Raw genomic sequence first — 23,211 nt, 5'->3', positions numbered from 1 at the left:
GATGCGTGGAATGCAATGGGCGCGCCGTGAGGTGGTGAGCGCCCCTGCACGCGTCCCCTCGCCGCCTCCTCCGCCCGTCTCTTTCCTTCTCACAAAAGGTACTCTCTTCCGTTTCCTTCCAGCAAATTTCGTCTCGCCGCCCGTGTCTTTCTCTTTCTCTCTCCTTCATCCTTCTCTTTTTCGTTTTTAAAAGCTTTTAAAAACGTTTACTCTTCACCGAAGGGATGTCGATATCGCGATATTCATTTTTCCACACGCGTCTCTCGGTAATTTCAACTTTCGATTTTAAAAAGTAACGAAATAAATATATTTTTAAATGGTTTTTTTTAATTGGATATATTTGAAGGGAGATATACTAGTATCTATATATATAGAGAGAGAATTTTGCGAAATTAAATCGAAGTGAATGATGACGTTGATCAGCGACGAATACGCGCGTACGTACAAATTACGCGCGGCGCATAATAAGGCTATGCGAGGCGGCGTAACGCCGGGGATAAGCCGGGAGGACTGGTAAGAGAAAAAGGAGCAGCGGAAGAAGAAGTGGTAGTTCTCATGCCTGGAACATTGGTCCGCGGAAAAATTGTCGTCGATGCGTTGGCGCGCGCGCTCGCTCGCTCGACGCAACGCGTATAGCCGGTCACATGGCAACAGCGAGATCTCTCGCTCTGCATTCCTCTCGCCCTCTCGCGATCGGTGGTCTTCCTCCTTCGACTATTCCATATTCCGTCTCGCTCCCTCACCGATTCATCCGAGCCGACGGGATTCAAGAGGGCTCCTCTCGAAGGGGTAAGAGGGAACGCGCAGCGGATTGAAAGAGGAAGGGACGAGTGCGCAACGAGCAAGCGAAGAAACGCACGGAAGGGACGTGCTCGAAAGAGGAGAGAAAGAGAGAGAAAGAGACGGTGGAAAGGAAGGGAGGAGATTAAGAGGCAGAGAAAGAGAGGGGAGGGGGAAAGAGAGAGAGACGGAAGATGTGCACAAGGTTCCTTCAGGTACGATGGGTTCGCTCGAATTCCCTTTTAGGAAGACTCTTGCTCCTACTCCTCTCATTCCGATGATCTTTCAGAGATGTATTCTTGTTACCGCGCAGTTATCAAGTTTGATGGCTCACCCCCTCGATAGCTTCATCTCTCTATTGCTAATAAGTTCGGTAAGACTTTTATCGATGGGATTTTTTATTGGCTGGGAATTCTCTCCGAGAAGACCGTATTCCCTCTCCTCTCTGCAAATTCCCATCATTTTCCGCTAAAGGTGTGCGAGGAATAAAATCATATGGGATTCTCGTAAATACAACCTCGTCGTAAAATTGCGTTCCCTCCGTTTTGCTTTATAGTCATCGAATTGTTTTGCAACGCGAGATTACTGCGTTTTACATTTACGAGGAAATTCCCTCGCGCTGCGGAATGGAAAACATGGAGAATGACGCATCTCTAAGGCGAACCCGTTTGTGCTGCGTTTTATGAAATTTTTCTTGCCGATTTCATATATATATATATATTTTGCAAATTACCCTCAGCGCGAAATGTAATATGTCTTTCTCTCTCATCGTATTATATCTCGCGAAGTTCCTCTTTTAACTTCGTCGGCGCGAGGAAACCGCGCGCGTCATAAGCGAATCGATAGCCGTCAGGGACGGAAAAATGGAAGTGTGCGTTTCATACAAATCACCGCGATTTGCGAGGCTCCAAACGACTGCGTAATCACTTCAAGGAACGCTGGTCGAAAGCGACCGGCGCGATACCATCTAATATCGCCCGCGGAAATAAAATCGTGACATCAGCCAGGATCGATTTCTCAGAATGTATCCCGATCACAATAGCTGCCTTAACTATAAATCTTATGAAACGATTCATATTCATGACGCGGACCGCGTCAGATCGCTATCGGGAATTTTCTTCGTAAACGCCACGCCGATGCGATCGGCCGGCTCGCGGAAAATCGATTACGTTTGTCTTGATTTTAACAAGGTGGGATGTCTAAAGATAGCCGAAAGAGTCTCGGTATACTCCGATCGGCCGCGTGGTTCTCTCGCGCAACATCCGAATGCGCGTTCGCGGAAAACGAAATAGGTATTTCCTATGATATGTCGAAACGACAACGAGACGTTCCAAGTTCTCTCGAAGCCTCCTCCCTCTCCGATCTCTATGAGTTCCTCGTAAATCTTTCTCGCGATGTACGAGGAGAGATGTAGTTATGTTATTATTATTTCGCTCCGAGGAAACTCGAGTATCCCAGATCGAAGCCGGAGATTCGGGGGAAGAACTCACACGCGATCTCTGGGATCTCGCCGACGGAACTCGACCAGTTTCGCTGAATCTCTCTCGCAGGCACGAGAGGCGGCTTCTGCAGAGTTGGCTCTAGTTTCGCCAAACTCGACGCGCGGAGGCGAGCGTATAGCGGGGTACGCGAGAGGGACGAATGGGGGGGAGGGGAGGGGCGAGACGAACGCGGGGATCAAAGGGGAGGAAGTCACACGTTTCGCCGTGCGTATATTCGCGGGCCGGTGGAGCACGCAATTATCCGAAGTAGGTACCGAAAATACCAATGGGGGAATGGGTCATTGATTCCTCGCCCCGGCACCGTGCCAATGCCTCTCTTGCACTTCCTTCATCTCTCCTTCATCTTCTCCTCTTCTTCGTCATACCCACCGTCCTCATCCCCCCCTCTCGCCGCCACTTCTGTCCTCCTCCGCGGTTCTGCGGTGTGCACGCGTTGTTCCTCGTCGCCGGGATGATTATATCGACCGGCGTAGGAGGCTGGGTCGAAGCCAGAGAAACTGTGGCTCGGTACGTTGTATATCTGTCTCCAGGGAGAGAGGAGAAAAGAGAGAGAGAGAGAGAGAGAGAGAGGAGAGAGAGGAGAAAGAGGGAATCAAAGCGAGAAAAGAGACACGCGAGTGAGAATCGAGGGAATTCTCTCTCTCTCTCTCTCTCTCACACCGATTTCTGCACCAATACGGACGTTTATCGCCCAAGTTACACGTACGTATGGATACGCGTGTCATCGATATCGAATCACCGCGACGTAACGTCTGGAGAGATCGCCAAGAACCTGTCCTCAACGTCGGATTACCGACACGTATGGGCACGAAACGTATCACGGGGATCAACGTGAATTTCGCCCGACGCGATAATATATCTTTCGGTAGAATAAAGTTCTCAGCGGTTCGTCGAATAATTCGTCGAGACGCGCGTCACGGATAATCGTTATCGCGGCGGAATGGATTTTATGGGAAAGAATGATTTATTTTTTTTTTTTTGCCACGTTGTATTAATATAATAAAATATTTGTAATAATATAAAATATAATCTTTACTTATTTATGGTTGACAGTTTTTTATTACCTAACGTCATACGATGGATCAAATGGCAGCTAATATTATTTTAGCTAATATTTATGATTGTTTCCTTGCCAAAAAAATTGCCATTCGGTAATCCAATAGTTATGTATCGCTGTATCGTTTTACCGCTACAAATTGCATCGTATCAATTCATCATCATTATATATATCGTACAGACGTGCAGAAGAACAGAGAGAATGGAATAGGAGGGCAGGATGCAATCTAAATAAAATTAAAACGTATAAAATTAATGTCGGGAAGCCGTTATACGTCGAGCTGACATTTATCCCAATATCGAATTTCATCGGGACGAAATTATCCAATATGACATGTAGCATCGGGACATATATCCACATTCGGACCGACCTAACGCACACTCCAAGACCCGATTAAGCGATTGAACTCGATAACATGTAAATACGTTTGCCCAAATTACACGGTAATCCGTCCATCGTGAATCTAGGTCAAGCCTGGGCGACCATACGCGAGCCAAATCGAAATTCAAGCGATTTACAATGGGTGGGATAAGGCATCTGTCGTCTCGTCAAGTACCCTCGATACCGAAATATTATAAACACGTGTTGCATGTCATGAAACTGCAAAAGAAATCATTATAAAATTGTAACACGCGAATCATGGAATTTTATTTATTCGAGACACATCCTCCTTATTTATCTCCCGTGACATATTTTTCGTTCTTTAAATCTTAAAGGAAGGTAGATATGCCGCGACGATAGGTGTATCCATTGATATCGACGATTCTCGGATTGAGTGCTTCCCAAAGAAATTATTTCCCGTGACATATTTTTCGTTCTTTAAATTTTAAAGGAAGGCAGATGTGGCGCGACGATAAGTATCGTATCCGCGTAGGTATCGAGGATTCTCGGATTAAGTGCTTCCCAAGGAAACCAGTCGCATTCGAGCGACCCGAAACACGAGGCTTCGAAATGTTGCATTCTGCGAAACGTGGGTGTGAGAAAGAGAATATACAGCGATGAATAATGACGAGAGATTAATTCTGTTTGAACAAACGCTGAGTGAGTGAGAGAGAGAGAGAGAGAGAGAGAGAGAGAGAGAGAGAGAGAAAGGAGGAGGAGGAGGAGGGAAAGGAAGGTATGCGAAACGGCAATGTCTCCTTTTTCGCATTCGCCCAATTATGGAAGCGCCCAAGCGACATTGTAAGAAGGATCGCGGGCGCTACCGTGGATAAAGGGCGTTTCTTTTGCGAGGACTCGGTCCACGAACGGCGTCGATTCTAAGGACATTCACCCGTGTTCATCATTCTAGGCAAACAGAGAATTTGGAAAGAATGTTTCGTTCTCTCAAACAACTCGCTCGAATAGCAAGATACTTGAGAATAATTTGCATGTATTTTAATGAGTCGTTCGAGAAGGAGGTCGCTCCTTCAAAATATCCTTATATTTTCAAGAAAGAAAACAGCACGTCCAGTAGCTCAAATAAAATCATATAAATTTTTAAGATTGTATAAAGTTACACAAAAATCTAATATTGTCTTGTGTCACATATTACTTATTCTTAATCAATGATCGGTATTGCTCTGGAGAAAAGGTCTTTTTAAAAAAGGAATGACATATGCCATTTTGAAATACATCTGTCCTTAAAATATGGCTCCAATAACTCAGATTTAAATAGGACAAATTTATTATTCGACGAAGAGTTTCTCTATAGATTCTAATTTTAGCAGATATTCCCAGTATCTCAAATTTGGCAACATTTGTTATTCCCGCATAAAAAAATCGATGCTCTTTCTGTCACTTTCTCTTACATCGCGGATTTATTTCATTATACGTCATTTACAAATGACACTGACAGACGAGAGAGATCCAATAATATTGATCGATGGATTTTAATTTTATCTTGGAGCTTTTCGTCCGAAACTCCGTTTCTATCCGTTCTGATTTGCGAAGGAGTAACGAGGAGAATCTCTCGTGGATTCGGCAGGAAGATTACAACGTGTCTCTCCTGGATTTTTCGTTAATCCCTCTTTGGCCACTCTCTTGCGCCTTGGAATTCCCGTGCTAATCCGGGGCGGTATAACGTGACTTTCGTCGAGCTTCTCCCCTGATAGAGAAGCCAAGACGGTGTGGTGAGGAGGGAGGGTGGGGCGCCGAGGAGAAGTCGAGTATCCGTCGGTCGGGAGGAATAAGTTAAACGCCTTCGTGTATATACAGGGGCAGCGCGGGGCGCCGCGCGGGATGAATAATAATGAGGGACATCCAGGGGTGCGGGGGAACACCTTGTCGGGCGTCTTTTCGTAAAAAGGCCGTTAAGGTGCTACCTTAACGATCCCCCTGGGCCCCACACCGCCATCCCCGAGAAGAGGGCGAGGGGCAGGGGCGGGAGGGAAGCAGGGGGGGGATCGTAGGGCCTATACACGTGGAATGCAGACACGTAATGCTCGCAGAATGCGCCCGGGCCGCCGACCGCCGGGAATTATTAGTGGATTCGTGAGAGAGATCCCCTGAATGCAACGGGTCGGAGCAGGTCTATACGTGCGGCATCGGGCGGCCCGTATATACACGCACGAGGAGAGGCGCGCGCGCACAGGCACGAACAGGTACGAAGCGGGGGACCTGCCGCCGGGTCCCACGAGGGACCCCTGGACCCCCCCCCCTTCGTTCCCTCCACCCCCGTCCCTCCCGCATTCGGGGCCGTGCAAACCTTTGTTCGCGATTCGACGAGTTCGAAATCGATGCGGGATAAGACTCGCGTGATTAGGAGAATACTCGGTATATTCCCCGAAGGGGGGATGACGAAGCGAAAGGCATTCTCGGTCGGGGGCCACGACGAATCGAAGAAAATCGAAGGAAAAATTTGTCGTGCTCTTTAAGCCTTAGTTTTTCGATGCAGACTTGAAACAGGGCCATCTTTATTTAAAAGGAGGCAAGGGGGTCGCAGAACTGCATTATAGTTATAGTTAAGACGAGACGAGAGAGAGGTAATCGGGGACGATCGGCGACCGCGAATCGATTTCCCGATGGCGCGGGGAGGGAAGAACCGCAAGAGACGACGAGCGAGCGAGCGAGGAATCTGGCTTCTAAACGAAACGAACACGGGGGGATCGATTCTGTCGTCGCGGCGCGGCGTGGCGCGGCGCGGCGCGGCGCGGCAAGGCGCAGCGTGGCCGCCCCGTGTGAGAAACTTTTAATTGCGTTCCGCGCGCGAGAGCGGAGAGCGGCCCATTTCGTCGGGACTCGGGGTCGAGAACCGGAACGAAGGGACGAGAAATCGTGGTGTAGGTAGGGAAGGAAGGTATAGGCGGTGGAGGAAGGACGAGAGGGAGAGACGGGACGCGAAAGAGAGGGCGGCAAGGCGAACGGGCGCGAGCGAGTGCATAACTTATGCGTGTTCGCCGAACGAAGAATTGTCTCGAGGAGGGCAATACGGGGAATAAGCTGGCGCGAGCGCGCTGCGTGGAAGACGAATGTGAAAAGCGTCGGAAAAAAAAAGAGGGGACCGACTGATGTAAGGCAGACTCGACAGCGATCTAACGTAACGCTCCCATAAATGTATTACTTACATACTACGTGCGTGCGTGCGTGCGTGCGTGCGTATATTCGCGTGTACGCCAGGTGCTGGGAAGTATCCATATATTATATACTTGGGTGAATTTTTTCGATCGACCAAGCAAAAGTTTGCCGTCAAATTTTCTATGTGTGTATGTGTGTGTGTGTGTGTGTGTATGCACAGATGTCTTAAAAATTCCATGTATTACTTCCAGAACGATTCCCATTTTTCGCGAAAGCCTCGTTAAAAACGCATACGTTGCACGCTCGTCGATTTCCGCTCGATTCGCGCGCGGAATTCGTGCACTCTCGTATCGCTCATAATTAACGCGATACTCGCTTCGCGACGTGAAATCGCTCTATAACGGCGCGATATAAAAAAAAAATCCTCTCGGATCTCACTCACCTTCTCCTCGAGCCGCGGACCGTCCTCCATCGCGTGCATGATGGCATCCGAGATGCGGGAGTCCAACTCCCTGACGGCGATCCTGACGTTCAGGCCGTGGAAATCGGTGCTGCCGCTCACCGCCGCGACGAGCCTCTCGACCGTCTCCACGTAACCGGACCACGCGAGATCCAATTCCGACGCCGGTTCCGTCAGGCAGCCTCTGCAATACATTTGCATTATTTCTCTCTCTCTCTACCTCCCCCGTGGTGTCTCTCGCTCAACGCGCGAAATTAAGGTCGCCGCGCGATCGCAAATCACCGCGGCGTGATTATCATATCGGTTATTACGCGAGTCTAATATAATTATAAATCGCTCCGTAATAATCTACCTGTATAACGATCGCGGACAATTATACAAATCTCACGTTGGAAACAATCTTCCGATCGGAGATACAATCGCGGATAATCATAATAATTATCAATTGACTCGCTTAATCATTCCGTCGGAGGGAGGGGGGCGGTACTATACAAGTCATTAGTCGATCGTGCATAGTTTAGCGCGCGCGTAACGATCGGCATTTCCCGTATCGTTGTGCCTACCGGAAAAGCGGATTTATCACGTCGTTGAGGTTTCAACAACCTTTTTTGTAACAATGGGACCTCCCGTGCATTCCAAGAATTCTTGGGACTTTTTCTTACGAAAAAGGCCCGCCCAACACTTACCTCACCACATTCGTGCAGAATCCGTTGCAGGGACGTACGTCCATTCCCTTGCATCTGGGACAATGGAGCATCCTAAGTAGGGCGTCGTAGCAGGCCTCCTGTTGCGGACTGCTACCGCTGCTGCCGCCGGCGCTAAATAACACGTTGTCAGTCTTGTCGAGGACAGTTTTACCGAGTGTCAACGCCTGCACCAGGATCCTGGTGGCCTCCAGGCTCTTGCCGATCTTCTTGAATATGTCCTGCGGCGTGTCGCCGAACGGCTGTATCTCGTCGATCCTCTCGTACAGGCAGGACTTGAACTTGTCGGTGAAGTCCTGCCGGTCCTGATGCGGATTGATGGCGTAGTGATAGGCGATCGGGAAGAGGCGCGTGAAGAACTCGCCGATGCGCTCCTGCAGCGTCTCGCGCGTCAGCGGCTGCTGCAGATTGTCCGGGGTGTTGGCCGGCGACACGTAGTCCATCATCGCCTGGTAGAGCGCCCGGATCGACGGCTTGCTCTGCACCGCCATCGAGCGGTACACCTGATCGAACATCACCAGGGTCTTGTTCTCCGATCGCTGCAGCAACACGATCACCGTCTCTGCGCAGATGGCGGAAAGCGGCTCTCCTTAATAATTTAACAAGCACGATTTAACCGCGAAAACTCCCCCCGCCCCCCCGGTCGTCCATTTCCCCGCGACTCAATATCGACGTTCGCGTAATCCTCGAGAATCGGGAAACCGCAGAAATATTGGAAGCTCTCCTGAAATTTTTTCAACTCTCGAGGAGATTTCTCTTCGTCGCGGGAGCTTATATATCGTTTCTAGATAAAATACGAGTCAAAAAGCAATTCTCCGCGAGCAGAAAACCATTTCTTTTTTTTTAGGACCTTAAGACGATAAAATTACAAAATGTCTCTTTGTACGTTCCTTGTAAGATTAAATGGCAACAATACGAGAGATTAACTCTTGAAATTCCTTTCGAGTGAGTGCCGTTTTTCCGTATATAAAACATTGTGAAACGTAACATTATGTGGATCTTAAAAATATTTTCTTTTCTAAAAGGTCATCTTTGGCGAGGGTCCGTTTTATTTGTATTAAGAAAGTTAAGAAACTTAAAATACCCGAGGAAAGGATTATACTGAAATATCAAAAGAAAAAGTTGCCGGGGATAAAGATAATCATCCTCGATTCGAGCTTGTATATGAAATGTCAGCGGTTTATTCTTCATCTTCCCCTCCCCCCTTCCCTCCCCAATCCTCTCGCTACTGTTCTTCTAATCTAACTCGATCGAATAATTCCTCATGCAAATCCACCCACTTGAGATTTCGTGAGTGGAGAGCGAGAAGAGAGCGCGTGCTTATATACGACGGACGAAGGACGAACGCGCCGCGGCCGCACTTAATCGCGCGAACGCGTAAAACGAAGAAGACGGGCGGATAAGTGCTCCTCGATTCCCGCTTTAGTTTCAAGTGGCCTCGGCAAGAATCTATGCGCGAGGCCTAGGGACGTCGGGCATCTTGCGGCTCTAACGATCTTATCGAGAAGTGGCGGCCGGCCAGGGACACAAAAAGGTATCTTTATTTTTCGATAACATCGATCATTACGATTAAAGCACTTTTGATGCTGATTGGACGTGTAAGCATTGCGTGTAAAACACTGAAATAGATGATATCAAAAATTACATTATGTTTCGTAATGTACGATAAATTGCAATTAAATTACGGTGATGCGTAATCGTACATAAAAATATATGTTTATATATTAATTAAAAAAATCAATTTACTATGTTCATTATATCAATTTATTATGTTAATTGAAAATGTATATTTATATTATGGCTTATATAATATACGGTATATGTGAGATGAACAATTTGAGGTTTCGAAAATTCCATCCACGATCTCGACGCATAACTGAGAGAGAAAGAGAGAGAGAGAGAGAGAGAGAGAGAGAGAGAGAGAGAGAGTCATTCAGAACGTCGCCGTTCCTCTTCGAAATATAGATCTCTGTTCAAGAAACATCATGCATGATACTGAAATTGGACTCATCGAGAATATACCGGTTCCGATATCTGATTTGCGACATTGCGCTCCAGAATTATGCGTCGTGGACGAAAGTCGTATACCGTGTTTCCCACCGGGATCGCAACGGAGCGGAGCGTAATTTATTTTTAAATGGATATGTCTCGCGGTTGTGCGAAGCGACTAAAATTAACGACAAATAAAAATACGCGTTGCGATATCCCGCAGTCGTCTTCTCTCTCTCTCTCTCTCTCTCTCTCTCTCTCTCTCTCTCTCTCTCTCTCGTCTCTCTTCGCGGTAGGAAAACGGGAAGCCTTTTACACTTTTCTCCTGTGAAACATTATTTGTCGAGGCGGATCATGCCCACGTTAAATCAAACTTCAAAGGCGGCATCGCGTGTGACTACTCCGATTTGTTTTCCTTCAATTACCGACATTCTCTCGAACGGATAGGAATAAATCCGACGATGACCACGCGTGCGTGTCCTTTTAGTAGAAAATTACGTCGATTCTAATCAGACAAGCGTGTAAACGGAAGAATTCCCTTTGAGAGAACCCGATTTTCTGTTTATGAAATGTAAAAGATACGAAAATCTTTTCTCTTTTCAAGCTACTACTGATGTGTGCAGTGTTAGCAGTAGTATATATAAAAATTAAAAACATAAAATATTATGGCTATTTTAAAATATTTTATTCTGTAACGAATATTTCATAAAATAAAAATAATTCTAATATTAAATATTAAAAATTTTGATATGGATTAGTAATAATAGTTTAGATCTTTAGATAGTTCAATTAGTAATAACCAAAAAATTTTAGGTCTGAAGATTAAAGATCTAAACCAAAAGGTCTAAAGACTTTTTGGAAGTTCCTTTCAAGCAAGAAAATATAATCTAACGATAAGTAAATCAAGGAATACAGAAATACATTAATTTTAAATAATTTCATTCATGATCCAGATTTTCAAAATAAATCCAGTGATAAATTATTAAGAGATTCTCAAATGTCTTTAGAAACAAATCTCATAAAACATTTTTAGTATCAGTATATAAATGTATTTAATCACATTGTAATTTTTAATACAAAGATAAAAATATTGCCAATAAATGCAATACCAATGAATGACCGTCCTTTATTATCTCGTTCAATAAATTTGTTAAAATGCGTATAGGCCTCATATAAACATATTACGAGACGATAAACTTGAGTTTAACTCGAAGATTCGTAGATAGGGAAAGTGTTCGGTTTTCACGAGGCAACGAAAAACATCGACGCGGACGCGCCCGTCGTCCGCGAGGATACAAACACTTGGTGGTGTAAAGAGAATAAAATACAGAAAGAGAGAGAGAGAGAGAGAGGAAGCACATTTTTCGCGGTATCGAAAATAGCAGAGAGCGGAGGCTGCGCTTGAATTCTAGACGTCCGCGCCGCGTTACCGAGGTAACGACACGCGCCTCGCAAACCACGCCGCGGCCGCCGCGCCGCCTCCGCCTGGCGTTTCCGCGCGCGCTCCGGCTCCGGCCGCCTATATCATCCTCTGTCTTACCTCGTTTTCCGTTTCTGCTCGGCGCGCGCGGTACCGGTTAGCGTATATGCGCCGGTATAAATACCGGACTGACCACGTAATCGCGATGACTAAAGGAGCCGGTATACGGCCGAAATCGCTCGAATGTTGAAACCTGCACAGGTCGACCCGAGGCGCGCGAGGCCGAAAGGAAAAAAGTTTCTCAGAAAGTCGAAGAGAAGAGGATGAAATCATCCGTTGTCTCGATTGATGCAAAAGCGAACGCGACGTCTCTCGTCGTCTCGCAACGGGAATAAAACGATACGCGCGAGTAATTGAAAGCAATAAAGCGCGTAATGTAGAATGATGAAGATGAATCACGATTGACATCGCGCGTTAATTTCTCGTATGCAAATTCCTCTTCTCGCGGCTGCGAGAGATGAGGAGTGACATGTTTGCGCGGCCGATCTTACGCGCGGGGCCGATGCCGGGAATTAAGGAGATAGATCGGCTGAGCGACAGAGGGAGGACGGGCGGCCGGGGATCGGAGAGGAGAGGGATAGCGGTTCGCTTTCTTGTCCCCGTATAAGGCGGCACGCGGAGAGCGACTCCGATTCTTCCCTTCGAGGGAGTCCCGCAGAGAGGAAGAGAGAAAGAGAAAGAGAAAGAGAGAGAGAGAAAAGAGTCGAAACTCGTCCACGATAATTATCGGGGCTTTCGGCGTGCAAGAATCACGGTTACGATGAAAGCGATAGAGGCATCTTTGCTGCAGGGAGGGAAGCGTCCCTTCCTCCCTTTTGTCGAACTTTTGCCGATACACCCCGACCGGGGAATCTCCATAAATCAAACGCGCTGAAGGGCGGGCGAAACGCGCTGGAAATCCTGTTATTCTAATGACAAAACACCGGAAACGAAGAACAAACCGCTGGTCTGCCGATGCTCGAAGGTGTTTTACGGAGAGCGGAGTTTTATATACTTTCGGAGGATATACACACAATTGGCATTATTGACGGTGTTCTCTTTCCGCACACCTTCCTCGAAGGAACTCGGCAATTTAGTGAGTGCGAACTTCGTGACCCCTTTCCGCGGAACAAATTGAAAACGTAAATTTGCTCGTTATATAGAACCCAAAAATAAGTTATTCTATTTGTATTATTATCAAATTATTTACCGTAAGATTGGAGGCACGTTATTCTACTTGGAAGCCTTTAAATTATTTAGTCTTTCGCGGAGTTGAAAATTTATACGTTAATTAGATTTTAACGATTTCCGCTGTCGACTAATATTTTATAATGCAATATCAAGACCAGGAATTATCGATCGATTTGAAAAACTCGAACTGCTTCAAGCTATTTTTTTTTTATCAATATAAATCTAAAGTATGAAAAATATTAAAATCTGGTTTCACGCGAATTAACTAAATTATTTATTAATTCGATCCTTAATAGAGGGATTTAATTATCTGATCAGTCAAATAACTTGGACTTTTTAACGACGATTATTGATAAACGTTGGTAAAAATAATTTTGAACTTCTTATGAAAATTTATCGAGCATTTCCATACAAATAAAAACGTTGTAGCCAACAGCATTTAACTGAAAATAATTTTGTTACTTCAATAGCAACATCAGTTGTTTCACCATCCGATAAACGATGTGGTAATTTATCTAATGGATAAACGCCTGTACAGCCAATGCTTGACTCAATATTCACTTATCTATTAGATAAATTATCGCATAATTTAACCGAAAATGGAATAACCGATCCTTAATGAAACAAATACGCCATGCTTAATAAAAAATTTAACAAAATGTTGTTTGTTTCGTTAATGCCGGTATAAATGAACAAGATCATTTTCGATTAAACGCTGTCGGCTAAATGCCGTTAATCCATCACTTTCCTTTCCGTGTAAGTAAGTTCCGAGTGCAGCCGGGCGCGTAATTACCAGATTATACAGTATTAGGCGTACGTTTATCCGTTCGGGAAATATTCAGTCGGGCAGCGAGCGAACGCATTAGAATGCAGCTCTAAAAGGCTCGGAGTATCCTTACCTCTGAGAGCGTCGGCGGTGGTGGCGAGGAGGCCTTGTAGACTTCTACTGTGATGATGGATCAGATCGTGGAAGTCCGCCCGGGCTTGTTGCCTCAGACGCGCCTCCATCTCCACGCCGCAGCACTTGCCGCCGCACGTCGCTGAAAAGGAGAAAATATTTCGCTTTATTATCACGCGCAACGTCACCCATTAAAGCTCCCGCCGCCGCTGCCGGCGGGAACGGCTCCCCCTTTTCGTTCGTTCGTGGCCAAAGTTAAATCGAATTGGGACAGCACACGAGGGGAGAGAGAGAGAGAGAGCCCAGGGCCCCGGCCGGCGGGGCTCTAAATTGCATAAACTGCATAAGCCCGTGATATAAGAGTTCGGTAATCTGACCTATTTGCGAAAATCACGGTGTGTGTCTCTATTGAAAAAGACCGATGTAAATGAAATCTGACTCGCGGAATCTCTGTGTAATCCGATCGAATGGGAATTCTATTATATCGAATTGTTTTATCACACACCCGTACACGCGCGCACAGTGCACACACAGAGCGTTTCATTTTATCGAATTAATCGCGGGGTTTTCATCTTTCTCCACGCGCAATTTCACGCTCGTACATTTCGTACGGATATCCGATGTATCGGGTATTAAACTCGCGTATTATTTACGATTTTCCGCATTTTTCCGAAAGGAACATCGTCGCCCGAATGACATTCCTCGGTGAATCGACATTTTATTTCCAGAATTCTGATAATGGAATAATGTACTGCGAAGAATTTCTAAAATTCCTTTCGCACGTTTCGAAAAATGATTCCGCCGATACAAAGATAATAATAAAGATAATAAAGAGTAAAAATCCAAAGCTGACAACTTATATGTGGGAATTACCAATGATTCCTTTATTTTAATCACGATTAATCCGAGTTAATCCGTAATTATCAAGAATTTCCTCCGAAAATTCTTAACAATTATTCGAAATCTCTCGCAAAAAAATGCCAGAAATTTACCGGAAGGGCTTTCTAACCCGTGGGAACACTTAGAACGCAAAAAATTCACCAGAGGAGTCCAAATAGCTACTCCAATTCAGCGCTGGATGCATTTGCATATTAAGGATGGGCTTGTGCATATAGCGCGTTACATTAATATTCGCGTACGACAATAATAACGCTTCCGCGCGATAATTTTGACCGGGATCAGAAAATATCGCGACGTCGCGAACCGATCGAAATCCCGCGGTGACGTGCATTCCTCTTTGCCTGCGAGCGAACCGGTTTCGCGACCGAACGCTGCATCGAATTTAAAAATATACGGGTACACAGCGCGAAATAAAAGTACGAATGAATATAGAAATCGCGGTAATTAAACGCGGAGGCGAATGTAAAGAGTTAAAAAAAAAATTAGCTGAATGTAAATAAGCGAATACGGAAACAAATATAAAAAAATGTGGTGAGCGGATTGGCGATGTCGATTGTTAAAATAAATGTGTTAATATTCAAAAAATATTTGTAGAAATAAAAATCCGATAGAGAAAGAGAGAGCAAACATTTGTCGGAAATCAATAATAATACGATTCAATTTGCAAATAAACGTATAAAGACAAGAAAAAAAGAGATGTATTCCATATGGAATAAGTACACGATGAGCGAATCCTACGGTTGGCTAATATTGTTAAAATAAATTGATAGGTTTAAAAAAATATTCACAGAATTTAAAAATTGACGAAGAGAGTAAACAGTTTACTCGGAAAACGAGGCTAATGTGAGTCAATCACAAATGAACGTATAAAGCCAAGAAAAAGAAAGTATATAACATCTGTGTGATATAATCTTAATATAGAAACAAATAGATATAAAAAAATTGAATAAATCAACTGATTAATGATATTGATTGTTAAAATAAATTTGGAATATTTGGAATGTATTTCGTAGAAGCAAATAATTGATGCAGAGAGTAAACAGTTTAATTGGAAAACAAGGCTAATAAAACAAGTCAATTCATAAATGAACGTAAAGGACAAGAAAAAGAGAGGTATATTACGTCTATGTGACGTTAATCTACGCGTAATTGTACACGTACATATATATATATATATAATTACTTGTGGTAAATGTTAATTTTTCCTCTGGGAAGTGGAATGTTACACCGTCACTTATCGGATTCGATACTCGTAATATATTTCTCTTATTTTTAATGTTAAAAATAAGTCAGATGTGTATTTCGTAAACGAATAAACTCGCGAGATTGATGGAAAAAGAAGCGCCGTTATGCAATGTGCGTTGCGCTGTTGGAGTCGCGCCGTCGACCAATAGGATTAATTCCAAAGTTCTGAGAAGCATCATAAATTACGAGATCAACGAGGAAGCAGATAGGAAATGGTGAAAAATCGTTAGGAAGGAAAAAATATGTGGCGCGTCGCGACACGAGCGATATGCCGATGCGAACGACTTTACAGCTGATTTTTGACCACTGTGCAATGTCCACTGGAAAGATCGTTGCCGCGTCGAAAACCTCTCTTTCGCGATATTTTCCCCCTCCCTTCCTCCTCGTAGCCAGTCACGCAGAATCGATATGACAACGCGATGTTCGGAAAATCCTCGCATTCAAATTTATTCCAAGTACCCGAATTCAATTACGCAAATATTTGCAATCTCCATTCCGCGAGGCTTTCATATAATAAATTCTATATCGAATCCCACATCTTGAGGGAAGAAATCAAGACCGACGAACGAGAACTCGTGGTACCTCGGCAAGTAGGTATCAAGTTCACCGCTCGAATTCCGAGGAATGAGCCTGAAAATCTTTTCCACGCAAAACTACTGACTTTTTTTTTCAAAGTATTTAATGACTACGATATTTTCAAGGATATGAATAACCATGGCATTTTTTAGATTTTAATTCTAGTGGAGCGACATCCCCATTTATTTGAGTAGCACCGGCCCGTACGTTCGGTGTCTGTTGTCCGCGAAAATCTGCGAACCGCGCATTTAAGGGGAAGAATGGGCTAATTTGCATGCGAACCGCGTGCAAATTTATGCACGCAGGAATCGTACCCGACGTGAAATATCGATTATGACCGCATACTAAATGTGATAACAATATTAATATTAATGATATCAAATATCGAATATTAATTTGCGTATAACATCAACAATTTTGATAATCCTTTAGAATGGCCATTGCAGGCATTGGCTGATAGCAATGTGATAGCGCGTTAACGTCGACAACTATAAATACCAGTGGTATTACACGTACTACTGGCAATTATTGTCCAATTAGTTGACATTACTATGTTAATGCTCCGCGGAGTTGTCGCGAGGCGATTGGAAGTGTTCTAACTTGAACTTGAAGCGAGCACGAAAGCTTTTAAAGTAATTTTCCAACATCGAAAACCGGAGAAAAGAAATTACTTTGACGAGCGAGACTCACGACTCGTTATCGTTCTAAATATTAATAATTAATCAAATTACGTTAAATTCGACTGAATGTCAATGATCCTAATTATATATTCATTTATTATAAATATTTCTCAAAATTAGATATACATATGTAAAATTATAGATATACATGTATAAATCGTAAATATACATATATAAAATTATCATATATAATATATAATTATCCTAATTAAAAGTACTCCCGCTTTTATGTCCATTTCTACTAATGTAATTTAATTTTAATCTCGGTTCAATTTGCTCTTTATCTTTTTCTAATTCTTAAAACTAGAAAAGTAAGTTAAATTGAGATTAAAATTAATCAAGCATTAGTAGAGAAATGGATATTATTCAATTAACTTGCCCAAAATTCGTTTCGTCTCGTCTCTCGGGAAGCCTCTACCTGTTTTCGTCTTTTTATTCTCCCAGCGCGATGCTGGGCACGTCCATCTGACAGAAATGTCAGAATCACCTGATTTTGACGTTACTGTCCGAAGACGAACTTTCCGGAGCAGTTCTGCCGGCTTTCTGCGCGTCTCGCGAAGACGATTTCTTCGACGGTGCATTAAATACGAAAAATTAACGTACGACACAGGAAATACCTACTCTCTTTTTCTTTTCTTTCATCAGAACAATATAAAATATATAAATTGTATATACGAGAGAATCGACTTACTTTTCGAAGGGTCCGCGGCGGCCGGTGCGAGCGTGATGTTCTCGAAGACCAGCTCGCAGTTGACGACGGACTCGGTGCCGTTGCCACCGCTGTCGGACGTCGTCGTCCTCAGGCGGTGCGATCTCGCGTGCGCGATCGAGCACACGCACCAGACGAGGATCGCGAGGAGCAGGACCGTAGACGCGGGGAAGCCGCGTGAGGCGGCTCGCGGTGTTATTTTCATTTCGGCAAAATGGCCCCGAAACGCGGCGAACAGCGATGAGGAGAGAGAGAGAGAAAGAGAGACGGGAACCTGGGGGAAACCCGCGAGGAAAATTCGTGTACGGTCGACCAGAGGATGTTTCGCGAGCGCGCTCGCGAAAATCGTCCCCCTCTCTTTCGCTCTGTATAGCGCGCCTGTACTCTCGTTTGGCTTCTCTCCTTTTTTTCTCGTTTTCTTCTTCTTGTTTTACAAATTCGTTCCTGGCGGAGTCATCCACCGTATCGGAACGCGGTGATCGCTTGCTGCCGAACGGCGGACGCGCCGTCAGACGGCACGACGACGGCGACGAAAGCGAGCGGTGGCGGTGCTGCGGGCACTCGGAGCATGCGGCGCGAACATTTGGTGCGCTCGTGAGACGATGAAGGTGGACGAGGAAGAGAAGGAAAAAGAGAGAAGGAGAGGAGAGAAGAATAAAGGAGAAGAGGAAGAGAGGGAGGAAGGAGAGAGGAGAGAGAGAGAGAGAGGTCAGAGACGGCGATCAGCGACGCGTCCTGGCGATCACGTACATCCAGCGGTGCTCCCGGCACAAGCACGCTCGGCCACTCGACGACGGCTCGTATCACAGTACGAAACGCACATATGTATTTTTACGCGTCCGTGTGTGTGCGGGCGAGCGTTTGCTGCGTGTGTGTGCGTACACGTGCGACGCATACACTGCACCGTACCCTCGGTACGTACGGCTGCACCGCGGGCGCGAACGCGAGGATGCGGGAGCGAGGGCGAGCGCGCGGCGTCGAAACACCTCCCACGGACGACACGATGCGACTGAAGCGCCTGGGACCGCGGACTGATAATCGTGCCCGACCCGACATTCGAACGGGCCCGCCAGATAGCGCGCGAGGCGCGGCGACGAGTTCGCGAAATCGCAAGCCGCTCCGTCGGTGGACGGGGATTGCTAATGGCTGGTAAGGAAAATTTCTTTTTCAACAAGTATACTAATATAAATTTATATATTACTTAAATTATCGACAATAATATATTTATTCTCTCTATATTAAATAATATATTTATTCTCTCTTTCTTTCTCTGTAAAAATATATATCTTATAAACAAAAATTTTTAGAATCCTTATTTCAGGTTTAAAAATTTTAATGAATAACGAGTCTCGAAAATTGACAAAGTACCAAGAAAATCGAGCGAGAATATTATATTATCTAAAACTTTCAAAAATTCCTTAGAAAAACTTGAAAATTTTTTAGAATTTATTAAATTGATAACTTTAAACCGCGAAAATCTAAATTCTTGAAGTTTGACAAAATAGTTAAGTGATAACTTCTTTTAGATATTGATTCTTGAGAGTAACGCATTCAATTGCATAATGATTGATAAATTTAATGTTAATTTTATAAAATAAGTTAGAAAATGGTTCATTTTTTATTGTAAAAATACAGAATGAGTATACTTTCAAGATATAAAAAAATATTAGTTTCTGCAATAGATATTGTCAGGCTGAAAATTAAATAAAAGTGATTAATCTTCTGGTTTGATTGACCTGCCACACGTTCAACGCCTCGTATTCCTCGATGCATCTGTACACTGGATCGGGTTTGAATCCTTTGCTCGTACATCGCTCCAGAATGTCCGACACCTTGACAGTCTTTTTATCGCCAGCAAGTTCCCGTATTAGTTGGAAGATCCTGTTGGTCGGATTCTGTTGCGCGTTGCCGGTGCGTTGTTCGGAGTAGTTGATCGAATGCTTCGACATCTCCACTAGTCTGTTCGCTTCTGCTATGTCGTCTTTATCAACCACGTTTGATAATCGCAATCGTGCCAATGCCGTCGACAACCGTAGGATAGCCAGTAGATTACGAGCGGAAGTAAACGTCTTGTCGTGGCTGTTACGCGCCTCTTTTCGCATTTCCACATAAGAATCTGTGACAATATTTCAAAATAATTACATAGCTATAAAATAAATTTAATTCAATTGTTTGAAAAATTTATAAATGTTACTGCAATGTTACTAATCTTACTAATGCAGTTACAATATTTGAAAAATTATAAATTTATAGTTCAATACACAATATATATTACAATAAAAATTTTATATTTTATAATATATATTTTAAGATGTAATAAAATAAAATTATAACATAAATTGTGTATATACATACCCACAATATATTCTGTTAATTCTTCTGATACAACAGGCTCTTTCGTTTTACACAGGTTTATATATTTTCTTATCAATTTCATATCTATGGCTTCTATCTCCGTCGGAGGTTGCGAGCAATGTTGATGAACATATGTGATGTGTTGCGCGAGTCTATAAAAGAATACTTGTATTTATCATCACAAATATTATGAAATATGAAATTGAAAAGAATTTTATTTAATTAGATTGAGATATGCTAAAGAAAAATGGCTTATGTTAAAAATAATATACAAATATTATTTTCTAATCCTAGTATTACAAATATTATTAAATATGAAATTGAAAAAATTTTGTTTAACAAGACTGAGAGATATGCTAAAGAAAAGTGGCTTACATTAAAAATAATATGCAAATATACAATATAAAAACTTACTTAAGATCATTACTCCGATCTGCGCGATCCTGAATAAGCCACAGCAAGTCAAAACGCGACAGCAATGCGGCGGGCAACTGAATATTCTGCTCAACCGTTCTCTGCGGATTGTATCTGCCGTATGCCGGATTGGCAGCGGCCAGTATAGAGACTCTGGCGTTCAAACGGGCCATTATGCCAGCTTTGGCGATAGATATGGTCTGTTGCTCCATCACCTCGTGAATCGCCGTTCTGTCCGCATCTGCCATCTTATCGAACTCGTCGATGCAACACACCCCCTGATCCGCCAGTACCAAAGCTCCACCCTCCAGCACCATCTGACCCGTTAGAGGATCCTTCATGATGGCAGCGGTCAAACCGACGCCGGATGATCCTCGTCCTGTCGTGTACTGCGATCTCGGGGCCAATCGCGTTATGTAGGATAATAACTGCGACTTCGCCACGCCGGGATCTCCCATCAAGCAAATATTAATATTCCCTGAAAGCAGTGAAATTATCTTGACAACGTCGCTTGATATTAAAGATAGACGTAGACGATAAATTCTTAAATCAACGAAGCAATATCTTTACCTCGAATTTTGATGTCGCCTCTCTTCTTGTCCGTTCCTCCAACCAAAAGCAGAAGCAACGCCTTCTTCACGTCTTCAAGCCCATAAATCTCAGGAGCTAAGGAGCAAGCCAACTTGTTGTAAAAATCATCTTGCATCAGTAAACCCAGTTCTTCATCCGTCAATTCTGCACTGCTATCGTCTACGGTATCCACGTTATTCAGACATACCACTTTCTGAAATCAAACGGGAGACAAATTTTATAGTAAAAAGACACTAAGATGATTTTGTGATCGTAAAATCGATATATTTATTCTTACATGCGCATCCAAGTAAGTTTCACTGGAAAGAGCAGGCCCTGCTCTAGCATTAAAACCCGTTTTCAGGAAAGGTAGGAACACACCGGTTATAATAACGTGGTCCCCGGGCAGGCAGGTTCTCGTTGTTTCGCCGCGGCAGAAGATGGTCAACGATCGCGGTATGTGACCTACCGGGACTTGCTCACTCTGTAAAAAAAATTACGTCAGTAGACGTTTAAGAAAGAATTTAAAGAAGAAATATTTAAATATTTGTAAACTTACATGTTCTTGCAATTTTATTTCTTGAAATTTGATAAACTTCGAGCCTTTTGTCTGCAGGTACAACCTGCCACCGGATTTGTTTACGCGGCATGCGTCGCTCGGGCACGTTCGTATTGGCATGAAGCTTAAAGAATGTACCTGTAATAATTAAGTAAAACAATTAATTAAAAAAAACTTTTTAAAAATATAAAAATTATAAAACATGTCCTTTGATTATTATTGAATATTATTGAATGTATAAAAGAAAAAAATATTAAAAAATTATAAAACATGTCCTTTGATTATTATTGAATATTATTGAATGTATAAAAGAAAAAAATATTAGCTGTATATTAGCTCGTACCGGCTGGCTCACTTCCGAACAGCATTCGTCGCATGTATACGTCGCCACAACTATCATCGGCTTCACTTCGGTCGCTTTAGTAACGATACCTCTAACCGTTACCAACTTTCCAATCTTATCCGCTTTGATATCTCTTACTGAATACGCCTTCGCATCGGAGAAATCTTTAAAGTAGACTTCACTAAAAAGTAGACACATCTATGAGAGCCTGGATTATTTTAGATTATTTATGTGAATATATATCTAAATATAAAATATGTTTACTTACAAACGGCGCATCAATTCAGGAGCATAATTAACTTTGTCAGCATTCTGCACAGTCGGAGCTTTGCCCGCTTCTATTAATAATCTATGCTCCGTATACACGTCCAATGGATCTTTCGCTAGGACAACTCTCTCTTTAAAGTCAGGCAGCATCTCTTGAACCAGCTGATATAAAAAAAATTCACGTTCAATTAATTAATTCTGCACGCTGTAAGATACACAAGCTTGTACACGCATCAGTCTGCAGCGATCAAAAAATCTATGCGATTAGATATTTACGTATGGAAATCTTGTACCGAACAATCTCGAGTATTCGCAGAACAGTGTTTATATAAACGTACATTCAGGACCAAATTGGTATATCGTCGTGTATTGCTAGAGATAGACATGGCTAATTCATCGTCAAACGAGTGCACATCATCCAAATCGATCTCGAAGCTAATTTGTTCGCGGTGTGCTATCTTGGTGAGCATCTGCCTATATTTGAAAGTTTTATTTCCCGTCTTATCGTCCATATCGACAAATTCCAGGAAGAAGGTCTTCATTTGCTCTGAAATACATTCGTTAAATTTGTAATACGATAGAGATATGGGAGTTGTCAAAGGCATTGATATGTCAAGTCGGTTGTGTGTAAACAGTCGCCTCTCCACGAGGAAATTCTGCGCGACAACATAAAAATCCTACCTTTGTCCTTGGTGTAATCTCTTGCCACTTTATTCGCCATTTTTCACGAGTTTTAGCCACGCAGTCCAGCTTGGAAATTCGATTCGACAAACGTTCTCCTCGCAGCACGAGTATTGCGGTTAAATAACGTATATCGTTATCGCCTCGTCTTCGCGGTCTTCGCGCGCAAATGTAAAAGCATAGGTTATAAAACATATGTCGATGAGAAACTCCTGAGAAATACATTGGATGTCCAGCGTGGACGTTTCCGACGATTCGTATTGGTCCGAATTACTGGACAAGTTTACAGTAATTTAAGATCGGCGGAAGATTTATTATTGCAAAATTTGACTAGATTAAATTGTTATTGATGTTTGTTTACTTAAATATTACATTGA

The 23,211-nt window shown here is 43.5% G+C and overlaps 2 protein-coding genes across 2 annotated transcripts in view; both read right to left on the bottom strand.

The window, feature by feature from the left end:
- Positions 1-18,215, bottom strand: part of LOC105453911 (division abnormally delayed protein) — a 38,994-nt gene extending 20,779 nt beyond the window's left edge. Inside the window, exons 1-5 of the mRNA XM_011696189.1 lie at positions 18,141-18,215; positions 17,628-18,069; positions 13,537-13,677; positions 7,981-8,560; positions 7,277-7,478 (exon numbers count right to left, since the gene is read on the bottom strand). Of these exons, the coding sequence (XP_011694491.1) occupies positions 7,277-7,478; positions 7,981-8,560; positions 13,537-13,677; positions 17,628-18,069; positions 18,141-18,215 (1,440 nt within the window). The remainder of the gene's footprint in view (positions 1-7,276; positions 7,479-7,980; positions 8,561-13,536; positions 13,678-17,627; positions 18,070-18,140) is intronic.
- A 791-nt stretch (positions 18,216-19,006) lies between these two features.
- On the bottom strand, positions 19,007-23,011 carry LOC105453852 (DNA replication licensing factor Mcm7). Its single transcript, XM_011696105.1, has 10 exons — positions 22,835-23,011; positions 22,492-22,700; positions 22,155-22,315; positions 21,887-22,067; positions 21,544-21,681; positions 21,283-21,468; positions 20,985-21,198; positions 20,415-20,892; positions 20,001-20,152; positions 19,007-19,761 (listed from the first exon to the last, which is right to left on the bottom strand). The coding sequence occupies exons 1-10, from the start codon at positions 22,872-22,874 to the stop codon at positions 19,346-19,348; spliced, it is 2,175 nt and encodes a 724-aa protein (XP_011694407.1). The 5' UTR covers positions 22,875-23,011; the 3' UTR covers positions 19,007-19,345.
- Between the last annotated feature and the right edge of the window lie 200 nt (positions 23,012-23,211).

This window comes from Wasmannia auropunctata, unplaced genomic scaffold (assembly GCF_000956235.1).
Source record: "Wasmannia auropunctata unplaced genomic scaffold, wasmannia.A_1.0 LD335994.1, whole genome shotgun sequence".
NCBI lineage: Eukaryota > Metazoa > Arthropoda > Insecta > Hymenoptera > Formicidae > Wasmannia > Wasmannia auropunctata.
This window is presented reverse-complemented; position numbering and strand designations above follow the sequence as displayed.

Bases quoted from the DNA above. Each gene is read 5' to 3' on its own strand.
- LOC105453852 (XM_011696105.1), bottom strand. From the start codon at position 22,874: ATGGCGAATAAAGTGGCAAGAGATTACACCAAGGACAAAG. The intron at 22,316-22,491 runs GTACGTTTATAT...TTTTTATATCAG, and splicing joins ATACCAATTTGGTCCTGAAT to CTGGTTCAAGAGATGCTGCC. The intron at 22,068-22,154 runs GTAAGTAAACAT...TCTACTTTTTAG, and splicing joins CCTGAATTGATGCGCCGTTT to TGAAGTCTACTTTAAAGATT.